This window comes from Salminus brasiliensis, chromosome 4 (genome assembly GCF_030463535.1).
Source record: "Salminus brasiliensis chromosome 4, fSalBra1.hap2, whole genome shotgun sequence".
Classification (NCBI taxonomy): domain Eukaryota; kingdom Metazoa; phylum Chordata; class Actinopteri; order Characiformes; family Bryconidae; genus Salminus; species Salminus brasiliensis.
The window spans coordinates 6042353-6056497 of NC_132881.1; the positions used below are offsets into that span (position 1 = coordinate 6042353).

Sequence of the window (14145 nt, forward strand, 5' to 3'; positions counted from 1 at the left end):
ATTTATTATAATAAATATAAAAATAAAAACTTTTTAGGTTCGTGTGAATTCACATTGCATATTTTATATAACGTGTTGTGTATTGTTTGGTGATTATATATATATTTTAATTTGTTTATTTTAATATGTACTTTTGTTTTGCGGCGTATTTCAGCTTTTATTAACCCATTCATGTCCAACAATTTGTTCCTTTGTAATGATCCTCAGATGATGTCATTTTTTATGTACTTCTTCTCTTTATGTACGTCTTTCTGTCTTTATCAGCTTATTTATAGCCAAAATGATAAGAAAGGTCACAGAACTTGATCTGTTTTATTTTAATCACCAATAATTGACCTGTGTTTATTCACAATCATATTCAGATTTTTTTTATCGGTTTGTTAAAAACAATATTAGACCCCTAAAATCAAAGAAGAGAATAAGTAAAATAAATATTAATGAATATAAATATTAACAACAATGAGTTAATAAACACCCCGAATGTGAGTTTGGCAGGAGAGGCTTTTAAACTGAAGGGCGACTGAATTCTTCGGGCTGCGTCTGAATAGTTAACCCCATCCTCCAGTCCTCGCCTCCGCCCTTGATTTTGCCGGATCGTGCACTCATGTGGATCCACCTCTGCGCGGACACGCACTGACGCGTGAGGTTTACAGATCAGGCGAAATCAAGACAAGCACGCAGGGAAGTACGACTCGTCCACCAATTGGGACGCAGCCACAGAGGGGAAAAAACAAAACACTTCACGGCGGTGGACAGAGAGTTTGATGGAAAAATGTCAGCGGTGCCTGATGGAAAGAAGCTGGTCCGAAGCCCGAGCGGACTCCGCATGGTGCCAGAGAACGGAGCGTTCAACAGCCCGTTCTCGCTAGACGAGCCGCAGTGGGTCCCGGATAAGGAGGTAACTACTGCGGCGGCGGAGGAGGAAGCGCGCTGGAGCCGCAGCACTGCGCTCCAACTCCGCGCTGGAGGCTCTTCTTTTGGGCGTTGTTGTTTTAGCTAAGCTGTCGTAGCCAGGCAGTCCCAGCCTCCTGCACTAAAGTGGCTGGCTGTCTCTCTGGGTTCAGCAGTCTGATAAACGCGTTTATCCTCGACTACAGTGTAAATGCTGGAAAACAGGTTAGCTGCTGCTAATGGGACCGATTTGCAGGGGCTGAACTACGGCAGCTTAATCCGCCGCTGTCAGTCGTAGCTGTCAAAAGAGTCTAATGGAGTATCTAGTCCTCATTTTCCTTAAATATCCATTCACATTAAAAAAATAAGGCATTTAGAGCCACTGAAGATCCATGTGTAGCCTAATTGTAATATAGGGAGGTGCTGTTAACTTATTTGCCAAGTAACAGTGTGAAGAACTCATTTTTTAAATTTAATTTAATTTAATTTTTATTTTAACACATGTTTATCCCTTAAAATCAATCAATCAATCAAATAATTACCAAGATATTATAAATGATAAAACTGTAGTGTTTATCTGACCTTCTGACACTTTGCATACAGGACTCTTATTTTGTATTTGATGTATTTCATATTTACTAAGTGGTTTCATCCCCAGTCAGCTGCACAGGTTTCCCACAGCAGCCTCTCCAGATGTGACTGATTGAACACATGCTGTGTTCCAGTGCTCATCGGACGCTTCCCAGAGGGCAAGCAAAGGCCCTTCGCTGCCCACCGCTCCGGGCATGTGTGCTCACTGTCGCAGTCACTGTCTGTTCACTGCACGGATGGGTTAAAGGTGGAGGCCAAATTCTATCGGTGTCCGACACTAATGGTGAACATGGCTGTCTTCTCTCGTCTTAAGTAAATACAGCATCATTTCGGAGCTCTGGGGCTCTAAAAATGTAGAAATGGAGTATTTTGGCAGAATTGCTAGTTGACCCCCGGCTAGACTTGATGTGCTACTACTGTCAGAAGTGTTCATGACATTTCTATTTCAACAAAACATTTACATTTACGGCATTTAGCTGACGCTCTTATCCAGAGCGACTTACAAGGTTACTGGTAGTACAGAGGTGGGCCAATGTAGTGTTAGGAGTCTTGCCCAGGGACTCTTATTGGTGTAGTGCAGCATAGTCATCCAGACTGGGAATCGAACCCCAGTCTCCCATGTGGTGTTAAAGCTCCCTGGCTGGTAGTGATGTTATCTGCTGCGCCACACCAACCCACCTGAGGCCAGGTCTCTGTAATCTTTACATCATTTACTTTACTTAGTCTACCGTAATTTGGTGGCATTTTCTGCTTCGGTCACTTATGACTCGTGACTGTAATGACCTTCTTGCGCTGTGTCAGCCTGGAAGAAGATTTTATTGTTTAGGTCAGCGGTTCCCAGTCTTGTTCTCGGAGTCTGAGCACACTTGTTGGAAGTGCTTCGCCCGCTTGAACACACCTGAATCGCTTATCGAGGCTCCGTATGAGGGTAGGATGGACAGGTTGGGCCAGAAATGTTGGTCGTGAGTTCAGTAGTACATTACTGATCTGCTTACAAGTGCCTTCAGCCAGGATGTGGCTCTGGAAGTCAGAAGTCAGGAAGTGTTCTTCGGAGTTATACAGTTAAAACACATGGTCATTTGATCTTCATTTGAACAATAGAGAGAGAGAGATGACCAGGGCTGTGTCCGAAACTCCGCCCTATTCACTATATTCCCAGAACAGAATTCGACAAGGCAGTGAACGTGCTGTGCCTCGCATTACCAGTCTAAAAGTCAGTCTTCCTCAGAGAAGCTGAGTGCAAAGGGGGGCTCTGGGGGGGCTCTGAGTGGCTCAGCCATCAGTGGCCGGCAGCCGTGCTCTCTCCGGGTGGGTTGATGGCACGCCTCTTACCTCATCACTCTCGCATGATGTTGATGAGGCGTCTGTTAGCTGGTGTGGCGGAGAGACAGTGCTGGGTGTGTTCGTGGGCAGGGACTATATTTCGGCCCCAGGGTAGCGCACTAGATAGCGAATAGGGCCCCCCAGTTCAAGACAGCTGAATGAACATGGCTTGTGATGAAGTCAGCGTTAGATGGGAATGTGAAGAACCGTTTAATCGGTAAGGAACTCGTACAGCCCCTCTTTTAAAAGGTGCCAAAAATGCTTCTTCTGTGGCATCGCCCAACAAACCTTTCATAGCACCTTTATTTTTAAGAGTGTATGTGTACTGACCGGGGTGAACAGTGACCATTGCAACCACTACGCTTCCCGGCAGGCCTGTGTTCGTATGTACGAGTGTGTGTTTGTGTTTTAATGAGGGTCTGACTGAATGCGTCTTCTGCCTCTTGCCTTTTCAGTGCGCCAGATGCATGCAGTGTGACACCAAGTTTGACTTCATCACCAGGAAAGTAAGTAGGATCCACACTGTGCCACTACAGAGTGCCCGGTGCTTCTGCTTCTTCTTTGTGTTGAGCAACCTTGTGCTCCCTTGTAATCCCCTCTTCCTGTCTTGGCTTTAAAAGTTAGGCCATCGCTGCTTTCCTCCAGTTCCCTTTTTTTGGGCGTGTGCATTTGTGTTAGTGCTTCAAAGCCACTTAAGCGATGTTACAGTACAATTGTCTGCGTGTGTAATCCATGTCATGTCAAACTTGACTGTAGAGAGCCTGAACTACAGCAACCAGTGTAGATGAACTGCCTAAGCTGCATCCCAGCCCATTATACATTATACTGCTCTCCTCTTTACTTAGTTTTACTAGTTTAGCTGCTGCACTTCATCCATCATGAGATATCGATCGCATACGTTTACCCGGCTCTCCCCTTGTGCGTGCACTGTGATCACTGTGTTTTCCCTTCCCTTGTGCATGTGGATCAGCACCACTGTCGGCGCTGTGGCCGGTGTTTCTGTGATAAATGCTGCAGTAAGAAGGTGGCCCTTCCCAGGATGTGTTTTGTGGACCCGGTCAGGCAGTGCGGGGAATGCAGCCTCATCTCCCAGAAAGAAGTGGAGTTCTACGATAAACAGCTCAAAGTGCTCACTGCCGGTGAGTCTGACAGAGCGCACACACACACACACACGCGCGCACACGCAAAGGCAAGAGCAGCTGTATAGCGGCATAGCTGCCGGTACTGCGGCGTAGCAACGCTTCGTAGGGCTTAACGGGCGCCAGATTTATCGCCAATCGAGCATCTATGGGACCAGCTGGGACGCCAGCTTCGGCAGCCTGAGAGCGTGCAGCATCTACATGTCCAGCGTCAACATCTGTGGGCAAGGATGTGCTGCAGGATGCCATAGGGAAGCTGCATGCCTCCATGCCCAACCGCCTCTTATCTTGTATCCAGGCTAGAGGCGGCCCAGCTAGAGGAGTCCTAGAGCTTCCTTTCAATTGTACAATTTTCCCCAATAAACACTATTTTATCATCTATATGATCCTATTTAACTGCAACACTGTATTCATACACATGCAAAAACAAAATTGACATTACAGCTGGTGCTAAAAGCCTTAAAACATACAGATACCCTGAGTAACAGTCCTGTGAGTATCAGGGCTGTTCTGTATAAGAGGTAGTAGTTGCTTTGCTGTTTCTGGCTGTACGTCAGAATTTGCAGAGTCAGTGGTTGTATTTTAGTGTGGCCACGTGATACTTGGCTCAGCTCGGTGCTCACTACCCATGAAACACACACACACATACACACACGCAGCCTGTTTCAATGCGTAATCCATTAACTGAAGAGCCACTAGGCAGCCTGTGTGGCGTCTCTGTGATTTAACATTTGTACTGAACTGTCCTGAACTTGTGCTGTAGTAGTGCTTTACTTGATGATTAATGCATCAAGACATTTAACTTCATGAGGTGGCTGGGTGGCTCTACAGTCGTCCTGGGAAGTGGGGGGTGGTCCAGAACCTGTAAATAAAGGTTAGATAAGAATGTATCTAGATGTACTTGCCTGTATATAATGTTGAATCGACCATGGTCTGGCCTGAAGACATGTCTGTAATGGTAATGTACACATTTGAGTTTGTCCCTGAGCAAGACAGGATATAAAAGGGGGCCTCAGAGGGGGTTCGTTTCTTAGCTTTGCAGCCTAGCGAATGGGATAGCTAATGGGACCATGAGACCCTTTTATTTTTTCAATTGAATAATTGAATTAAATACTTCTTCCTTGTTGCTGGGCTGTGTCTTGTCTAAATGTAGTAAAGTCGCTGTTTGAATGTCCAAACATCCTAATCACAATGATATTTAGGTAAGTGTTAAAGAACCTGTGTTTTTTACAATGCAATCATATGTCTTACCTTCATTGTTTCTGTGATGTCACATAAACCAGCTTAGTCCCGCCCATTGCAGCTTGGCTGGCTTTGTGAATGATGTGAATGACCAAGCCAGTTGGAATAGAGCTCATTTGCATATCTTATAGAAAAAGTTTGGTAGATAATTTACTATTTTTGCTACATAAGTGGACACAAACTTACAGACACACACAAACATATCTATTAGTAAATATCCTAATAATCTAAAACCTAAACATGCCAACAAAAAGTGTGCTGTATCACATTTGGACCTGCAGTTCCTTCTTTTTGTGTAATGCTGTGTCTCCGCTGTCGTAGGTGGCACATTCTTGGTCACGGTGGGCTCCTCGGAGAAATCGGAGACCATGGCGTGCCGTCTGTCAAACAACCACAGGTAGCCTGCATAGATCCATACATACATGCGTATACAACCAAACCACACACCTCAGAGAAGATGCACGAACACAGAAACCTCAAACACAGCCTCTCTGTCCTTCTGTCAGATACCTGTTCCTGGATGGAGAGAGCCATTTCGAGGTGGAGCTGTCTCGGATCTCCACCATGCAAGTGCTGACTGAGGGCTCAACCCCTGGAGGTAAGGCCCAGCTTAGGAGAAGTGCAAGGCTTTCTTGACTATAGTTTACACACACAGCTGGAAGCAAGTCTTTTCATACATTTATCTATTAACTTTTATATGCTAATAATGTATAATTATGATAAATAACATGTTTTATCCATAATATGTTATTATTATTATTATTATTACTACATTAAAAGCTTTGTTCTGCAAAAAAAAACAAAAAAACATGATTTATCAGTTATCAGATATGTCTGGTATCTGCTGTGTTCTTTTGTTTGCAATAGGAACAGCTGGGCTAACACTGCTAAAAGAAATAAAAAAAGAACTGTCACCAGTCTCACCTCGGCACAAACTCTTCATTTATTTATATATATATTTATTTATTGATCAAAAAGCTATGTAAATAAATAAATGGAGTAAAATGGTATGGAGACACCTTACAGGTGTTTATTGTCTATTCAGCAGACGTTTAGAGAAGCTAATTCTGTGTTTAGAGAGGGGTTTGAGAGACATTTTTGGGTTTATATTTACCAAGATGCGATTGGTGACAGTCTAAATGCATTGTTTGTTAGCATGTTAGCCTAGCATCTCCCTTTCCTAACTAAAGGAGCAGATTTTCGATCTCAAACATGTCTTGGCTGATGGATTGAATTTTTTTGCCTAACTGTTCCTTTAAGAAGAGTGCCACAGATAAGAATCATCTTCTTGTTTAAGAAAAACTCTATTTGTGATTTTACACACATTCCACAATAAAATGGATAGTGGCTGATAGAGGTTACTGAGTAATTGCGAAATGCTGTTTTGGGTTTTGTCAGCACAGCAGCTGTATTAATGCCTAATCCTGGATTAATGATTCTTCTTGAGTAAATATTCAGCATTAGCAAATAATCAACATGAAACCTGATGGAGTTACAAACAGCCTTTTTTGTGTGTTTTTTTGGGAGGCGCCACCATGTGGTTTGAATTAAGAACTGCAAGAGGCTCAATATAATGGATTTTATATAGGGAAAAAAGGCCACAGTAGGACCACTTATAATACTTTTAAACTTTTAATATAAAATATTTTCCAAATTGGCGTAACTAAAAATGAAAAAGCTAAAATTCTTGTCAAGAACCCATCATATTTGTTTAATAACAATACATCTACACAATCTATTATTTGTATTAATTTAAGTATTAACCCTTTAAACTGTATGTACAATTTATCTCTCTCATAACTACATTACAGTCATAATAACGTCAGTTTTATAGGCCCCAAAGTAGAACCCTGTGGGACTCCACAAGATATGCTGCACCAAACGGTTACTAAATAATACACAATAGTTTCCTGATTAATAACTGAATAATAAACCTAGTGTTCAGGAGTTAGGAGGAGGTAGGAGGTAATTATTGCATGTATTAATGCAATACTCATTTCTGTATTTTACTTGTAAAATATGCAGATGTAAAATTATTTATTTGTGTAATTACAGAAATGCTTTAATTCTTACTTGATATTACTGCTATTTTGTTCTTCTGATACATTTTTGCCAGCATGTAAAAAAAAGCCTACAGCCCCACATTAATTTGGGCTGATTTGGTCTATTTTTCCCTTCCCTGACTAATTAAAATATCATAATGGGTCAGAATGCACATCCCTAGTTCAGAGTTTTGGTATCTGGCGATCCCGACACTGACTTGTTGGTGTTGCCTGATGTTATCAGCCAATTTGGGCCCAAATCTACATACTCCTTATGATGTGCTAATAGGACTAAGGCATCTGTACAAGCAAGAATTCGGGGGTATTTACCTGAAGTACTGTGCCACAGTCATTTTGCCTACATTGAGAGACCATTTACAGTCATGAGACTCTAAAAGCTCTTTGGCTTCCCGTGCCGATCGATTCTGCGCTGCTGCGGCTTCCTGTGGGTATTATTGATCGTCCGAGAGCCGTTTCCTTTCTGTTTAAAAGAATATGATGAGTCAGCATGACTCCGCTGATTCTACTGGTTTTTTATGACACATTTTGCTGCTCTTTGTTGCCTGTCAAGCACCTCTCACATGTTGAGAAGCAGCACAGTTACTCCAGAGACGGCTAACATAAACCACTTCCTCTGTAATTCAATGTTGAGTAATTCCGACTGCTTGATTTCTGCTTGTAAGTCGGTACTAATTTTTTTCTTCTTGCAGCTGTGTGTGTGATTCACTGCCTGTTTGGGTTGTGATTTTAATTAATTTTAACAGCTTCTTTTGTTTTAATTTGAAGTTGTTTTGGTTCGGTTTGGTTTTCTCTGGCCTGCTTAATCCCTTGCTTCTTTCTTCTGGACCCAGAGAAAGATATTCATACTTACACCACTCTGCTGGACAGTCAATATATATCTGAAGGTCAGCGTACTTCTCTCTCTCCCTCTCTCTCTCTCTCTCTGCTTCTTCTGCTGTTGCTTTTAAATGGATTTGCCTTTCCCCACAAATTGTAGAGCAGCAACTTTCCAACCCAATTCTAACACACCTCATTCAGCTAATCAAGAACTTACCTAAACAGTAGTGGATCACATGCTTGAAAAAGGGCTGAAGCTTTTCTTGGAAGAAGGGTACACAACATGGCCAAACGTATGTGGACATCCCTCTGAGTTATACACCATAGGATGTATCAAATCAAGCACATAGCCACACAGTCATTTTGTGAAATTACTACCCTGCTAGAGCTGCCCCAGACTGCAGTAAGTGCTACTGTAGGCAGGAGAAGCCTCTAGCAACAGCTAACAGTCTAGTAACAGTAATAGAGTGGAGCTGCCAAACACACTAAAGCACATGTCCTGTACTGCACCACTCACTACAGAGTTCCAGACTGCCCCCTGCACAAGATCTGCATTGCAAACCAGTGCCCTCGAACTCCATGGGATTGGATGTCTGGAAGTCTGAGAGATGAACCTGGGCTTGGTGGTTGTCAGGGGATTGTCACCTCCTGGGCTACTGGAGGGCCAACAGTATAGTTTGGTAGAGGAGACCTAGTAGTCTAGGGCTGGTTTCTTCTGCTTAGTTCCAGAGAATGGTGAAAGACATTTTACGATCACCGATAGACCGATCAGCCATAACATTACCACCACCTGCCTAATATTGAGTAGGTCCCCTTTGTGCCGCCACATGGATTCCACAAGACCTCCGAAGGCCTTTCTTGGTTGCCTGATGTTTTGGGGAAGCTCTCAAGAATTTGGTCCTATCCAAAGTGTCTCAGATTCTTACGCTTGTCCACTTTCCCTGCTTTTAACACATCACTGCCTAATATGTGGATTCCACCCCTTGACAGATGCCACTGTAGATTAAGATAATCAGTGTCTTCAGTGGTGTTAATGTTATGGCTGATCTGCTCATGCTTCCAACTTTGTGGGAACAGTTTGCGGAAGGCCCCTTTCCCCATGACTGCACCCCCTGAGGACAAAGCCAGGTCCAGAGTGGAGGAACTCCCAATGGCCTGTATGGCACCCTGACCTCAACCCCACTGAAAACCTCTGGTTTCCAAACCCCTTTGGAAAGCACTACCAGGAAAGGGAATACAAATCCATATTCATGGAACAAACACCTGTAAAATGGTCAGGTGTCCACATACCTTTGGCTATAGTAGTGTAGCTCTCCTGGGTGACCAGCTCTACCATGTGTAATTTGGGCGGGGAGGGGGAGGTGGGGGTTACAAGGCAACCATATTAAAAGTTGTGCATCCGTGCTTTGTGAAGTGCTCCCTTCTTGTTGGATGACCTGAACATCTTTCAGCATGACTTGCATGTGTATTAAAGGAATACGCAAGACTTTTTCACCCCTACTCTTCGTCTGCTGTATCTGTAGCATATGGTCGATTACCATGGACAGTAGATTGTCCACTGTCAGATGCATCGTTTTTCTCCCTAATACTCTGTAGCAGCTTGTCTTCTCTTAACAGCATCAGTCCTGTCAGCTAAGGACAACAGTCTAGGTAGTTGGTCTAAAACGCACTGGAAACTTGAGCGTGGTGTAATTCTTATCCGACAGGATCGACACTGTTAATATTAAAGGAATATAATAATATTCAAAAAATCTAATGAACATAGCTAATTACTTAACCCTGATATAGTCAGTGTCTGATCTGCGCTTCTTCAGTTTACAACCGGAGATGCTAGGCTAACATTGCTAACAAACACTGGACCAAGATCATCTTGGTTAATCCGTGCCAGCTGGCAACAGTTAAGCTAAAATGGGAATGGGAATTCATGCATTTATCTGGAGTAGTTTAATAAATTAAGTAGAAATATTAATGAATCCATGCTCTTATAGATTTGTCTGTCTGAAATGAAATGAGACATGGATGCATTTTAGAGCATGTATTTATGAAGATGAAATTGGAGACAGTCTAAGTCCAGTGTTTGTTAGCAATGTTAGCCTAGCATCTCAATTTCTAAACTACACAAGCGCATTAGCGTCATATCAAACGTCTTGGCTGATTGGCGGTATCTGGCGCCAGTGATCAATCATGTTGATTTAGATTTTTTCTAGTCCTTTAAACCAAAGGGAGGCAAAACTACGTACTAGAGAAGAAGCGATGCAAACTCTATTCCTGGACAGTACCGTGCCTGGTAATCAATACGCTGACGGAGTATACTGGAAAATCTGAGTGTTCCTTTAAGGAAACCTCGCCCCGGGTTTGGCACATTGGAACGGTTCACTGTGGTCCTTTGCGGCTAGGTTCCGATGTAGCCAAGCTTTCCGTAAGTGGCAGCATCACAGTCATCTGTTGCATTGTGGGCAGTAATGATTTTGGTGTCTTATACCACTGTCCTGCCATTAATAATGCAGTAGCATACGCTTTTCCCACAAACTGCTGATGTTTCATTCTGTAATATTTCTCCATTGCATTCCAGTCGGGTGGGCATTTTCCATTATGAGTCCTAAACGTGGTACTGTGTCAGTGGCCTTTGGGTAAAGGCCTCACACTTGCCCATACTTGACTTTTGACCTTTTCACGCAGGCGGTATGTCCCGCGCCACTGGCATGCTGCTGCAGTACAAGCCTCCCGGCTCTCAGGACCCCCAGCAGCTTCGCATGGAGGCCGCCGAGGACAAGAGGATCGCCTCCGCCTGGCTGGCCGCCATGCACAAGGTACAGAAGCTTTTTTCAGGACATTTTCATAAGGCGTGTGACCAATTCTCGGACTCTTACACCATACGCTAACACTTAGCAACCACAGGCTCCTCAGAGCAACTGTCTATAGATCACATGGTTCTTTAGCAGAAGCTTAAAAAAAAGGATGGCTTCTATAACAGTCGAATGATCCTAAATATACCTTAAAACCCACCACAGACGCAAACTGAAGCATGTGAAATGGGTCGCAGCAAACGAACAGGCAGTGCTTCTCCAAAATGTCCAAACTTTTGCACAGGCCACATTTAACTATTTTAAATCTGTATTTTTTGTTGTTGTTGTTGTTGTTTACATCTTCTAGTCCTGTCTTTGGCTTTATCCACAGGCTGCCAAGTTGCTGTATGAGTCAAGGGACCAGTAAAACGACCAAGGTGAAGGCCAAGCGCAAAAGAGCTGAACGGAAGGAAAGTGGAGAGAAAGAGAAGCCAGAGATCGAAAGAGCGCGAGCGCAAACCTACCCGTGCGTTGTCTTTTTATGTTATCGAGTCTCACATGTATTCCGAGATGCCTACATGCTTTCTATTGGAATTCTCTGCTTTCTGCTCCCTGTTCAGACAGGACAGGGTTGGTTACACAGCCTGTCTGTCTCTCCAAAAAGGGAGGACCAAGTTAATCACTGATCCTAGTGCAATATAAACATATAGAGTGTGTATATATATATATATATATATATATATATATATATATATATATATATATATATATATATATATATACACTCTACAAGTAATATGTTCAAGTGTAGTCTGGCATTATGGATTTTTTTCTAAAGCAAACAAAAACCAAAAACTACAAAAAAAAACAAAACACAACTGTCAGATATTGCTATTTTAACACGAGGTGCGGTGCGTCTACTTTTTACTGCCGATGTATTCACGACAAGTTTTGTAACTCTTTGTACGTTTGTTCTGCGCCCCCTTACACTACAACGAGCGGCTGACGTGGTTGTCAAATACGTTGCGCAAGTTCCCTTTTCTAAGCAGGATGCAGTCGTGCCCTGACCGACCCCACCAAGTATCCAGTGCTCTTTCTTCCAACTTTAATTTCAATGCAACACTAATGTTCAACGCTTGTAATATACAGATGTAAAACACACACTCACACATATATGAAGCTTGACTCCAATGATTGAAGAGTGAAGAACTTCCATTTAAACTGATGTTAGATGTTAGTCCAGCACTTTATCGTCTAAAATTGGGAGCAATGTATGTTTTTTTTTTTTTTACCCTTCCCCTTTTCTTATGGGTGGGTCATGGTTGGCAACTGTAAATGTGTGCACTAACTTGAAGAAGAGCTTTTGCTTTCAATTGATTTCAATTGGCTTTATTAAATTGGCTATATATATGTATATATATATATATATATATATATATATATATATATATATTATACCCACTTTTTTACGTTGGCCATGCCTGGAGTCTCTCATCGTTACTGACCATCCTTCTGAGCATTTCTGCTTATGTTGCATTGTGAGATTTCTGTACTCCAAGGCTGGCTTGTGAATCCACATTCAGTATTCCAGAGAAAGCCACCTCTGAGCGAGTTCCGTTTTCTTCCCCAGAGAGAAAATGTCCTCCAACAATTTTTGTAACTGTTTACAAATGTATGTGCATGTTTTTATTTTCTTTTGACAGTATCTAAAGCTGATTAAATCAGTTCTTTGTAACCTGTATATTTGTCTTCATTTATTATTAACGTTTGTTAGATTTTTTTTTTTTTCGTATTTTTCTCTCTGAACGTTCTCAGGTTTTACACAACAGACCAACACTCAGTACTTTCAATTCAAATAAAACAGAGTGTGATCTATCCCTGCCCTTTCCTTGTATTTCATGTTTAACAAAGGAGGAACTCGCTTTCCAAAAAAAATGACAAATATTACTGAAGGCGTACGTCAAGGTCCCGGATGTACAGTGAAACAGTGCTACAGGAACAGATTTGTACACAGGGCCCAACCCATCCACTTCATTCCTATTCCAGTCACCTATGCTACGTTCCAACCTCTTCACCGGGGTAATCAGCCAGGCACGTCCCTCCATCAGTGCTCCATCAACCACCAAATACTCCACACTTTAATCTTGCTGGCTTGACAAGGATCCAGAAGCCCAGTACAACCCTACACCTAAACCATCCCCTTCATCCATACACTAACCCTCCACTGCATTACAGGCTCTTCACAGAGACCTACTGATAATCACCTCCCTCCGTTAGTGTTTGCTGAATTTGGCCCCTGACACCTTCAGAGGGCTCAACAGGGGAAGTCTGGCGTCCCAGAACCAGAACGTGTCTGTGGTGAGTTTTTGCACAGTCATCATGCACTGATGTTGGACAAGAGGACCAGGAGCAGGTGCACCTCTTCATGACAATGGTATTCTGTAATAGCAACAGGCAGGAGTCAAGGAGACAAGGAGCTATATAAGAGGCCTACATGTGTGTATTTTAGAGTGGGTGGACCCAAGGAGGAGCTTAAAGCAGGGAGTGTTATTACAGAGTTCTTCCCACCAGGGGGAGCCATTGTGTTAGAAATGTGTTAACTAGAACAGTGAGGTTATGATTTTATAGGTTTGATACCTGGGCATTGCAGCACAACACCAGCGTTAAACAATGACCACCATGCCTTTCCTCTTAATCACAGCTGAGCTGCAACAACAGATTACGCTAAAGTGGTGAGGGTCTGCATAGACCAACTGTAAGAAGCCCTGCAGTACATATACAACCAAAGCCTGCAGAGGATAGCAGTGCTTTGGAGAACATCCTGCATAGCCTCAATACCAAAGACAAAAAGAAAAGGAAGTGAAAATTGCCTAGAGCAGCCCGTAGCAGCCCGTCCTCACAAACTGAGTGATGTGTGAGGGTGAAGGCTTACAGCAACACTATGGAAAAGTGGCTTTTCTTGTTCCTGGGCTCCCCCTACAGTCGAAAGATGAAATTTACACTTCTACCTGACTTAGGTCAGGTCTTGAGGGCATTACCCTGCCCGCTTCACCAGAGCCCAGAGTAGCCACCACAGCTATGCTACTCTCCTCATTACATTTACATTTACGGCATTTAGCAGACGCTCTTATCCAGAGCGACTTACTAAAGTGCTTTGCAATTTACTCAAGAAAAACCTCAGCTAGTTAGAATAGACTAATAATTCAAAGATACCTCTAAATTAAGACACTACTAAACATAAGTCAATAAGGTGACCATAGTACTCTATTCACTATTCGTCCAAGTATTCTCAGA

General features: G+C 42.8%; 1 protein-coding gene across 3 annotated transcripts; it reads left to right on the top strand.

Moving 5' to 3' along the window:
• The first annotated feature begins 148 nt into the window (after positions 1–148).
• Positions 149–12586, top strand: zfyve21 (zinc finger, FYVE domain containing 21). 3 transcript variants are annotated; one of them, XM_072677398.1, is made up of 9 exons: positions 818–898; positions 1550–1765; positions 3261–3311; positions 3776–3944; positions 5508–5583; positions 5693–5784; positions 8080–8133; positions 10745–10875; positions 11243–12586. In XM_072677398.1, exons 2-9 carry the CDS (start codon positions 1763–1765, stop codon positions 11276–11278), a joined length of 612 nt encoding a protein of 203 aa, XP_072533499.1. In that variant the 5' UTR covers positions 818–898; positions 1550–1762; the 3' UTR covers positions 11279–12586. The 3 variants fall into 3 exon arrangements, with proteins under 3 accessions (XP_072533497.1, XP_072533498.1, XP_072533499.1); XM_072677396.1 differs by lacking the exon at positions 1550–1765 and having other exon boundaries at positions 149–898; XM_072677397.1 differs by lacking the exons at positions 1550–1765; positions 8080–8133 and having other exon boundaries at positions 149–898.
• Positions 12587–14145: the final 1559 nt, after the last annotated feature.

What these genes read in the sequence shown, in the direction of transcription:
- zfyve21 (XM_072677396.1), top strand. Translation starts at nt 773, where the DNA reads ATGTCAGCGGTGCCTGATGGAAAGAAGCTGGTCCGAAGCCCGAGCGGA. An exon ending in GCTCAAAGTGCTCACTGCCG is followed by an intron (nt 3,945 to 5,507) that starts GTGAGTCTGACA and finishes CCGCTGTCGTAG; the next exon opens with GTGGCACATTCTTGGTCACG. An exon ending in GGCTGGCCGCCATGCACAAG is followed by an intron (nt 10,876 to 11,242) that starts GTACAGAAGCTT and finishes CTTTATCCACAG; the next exon opens with GCTGCCAAGTTGCTGTATGA.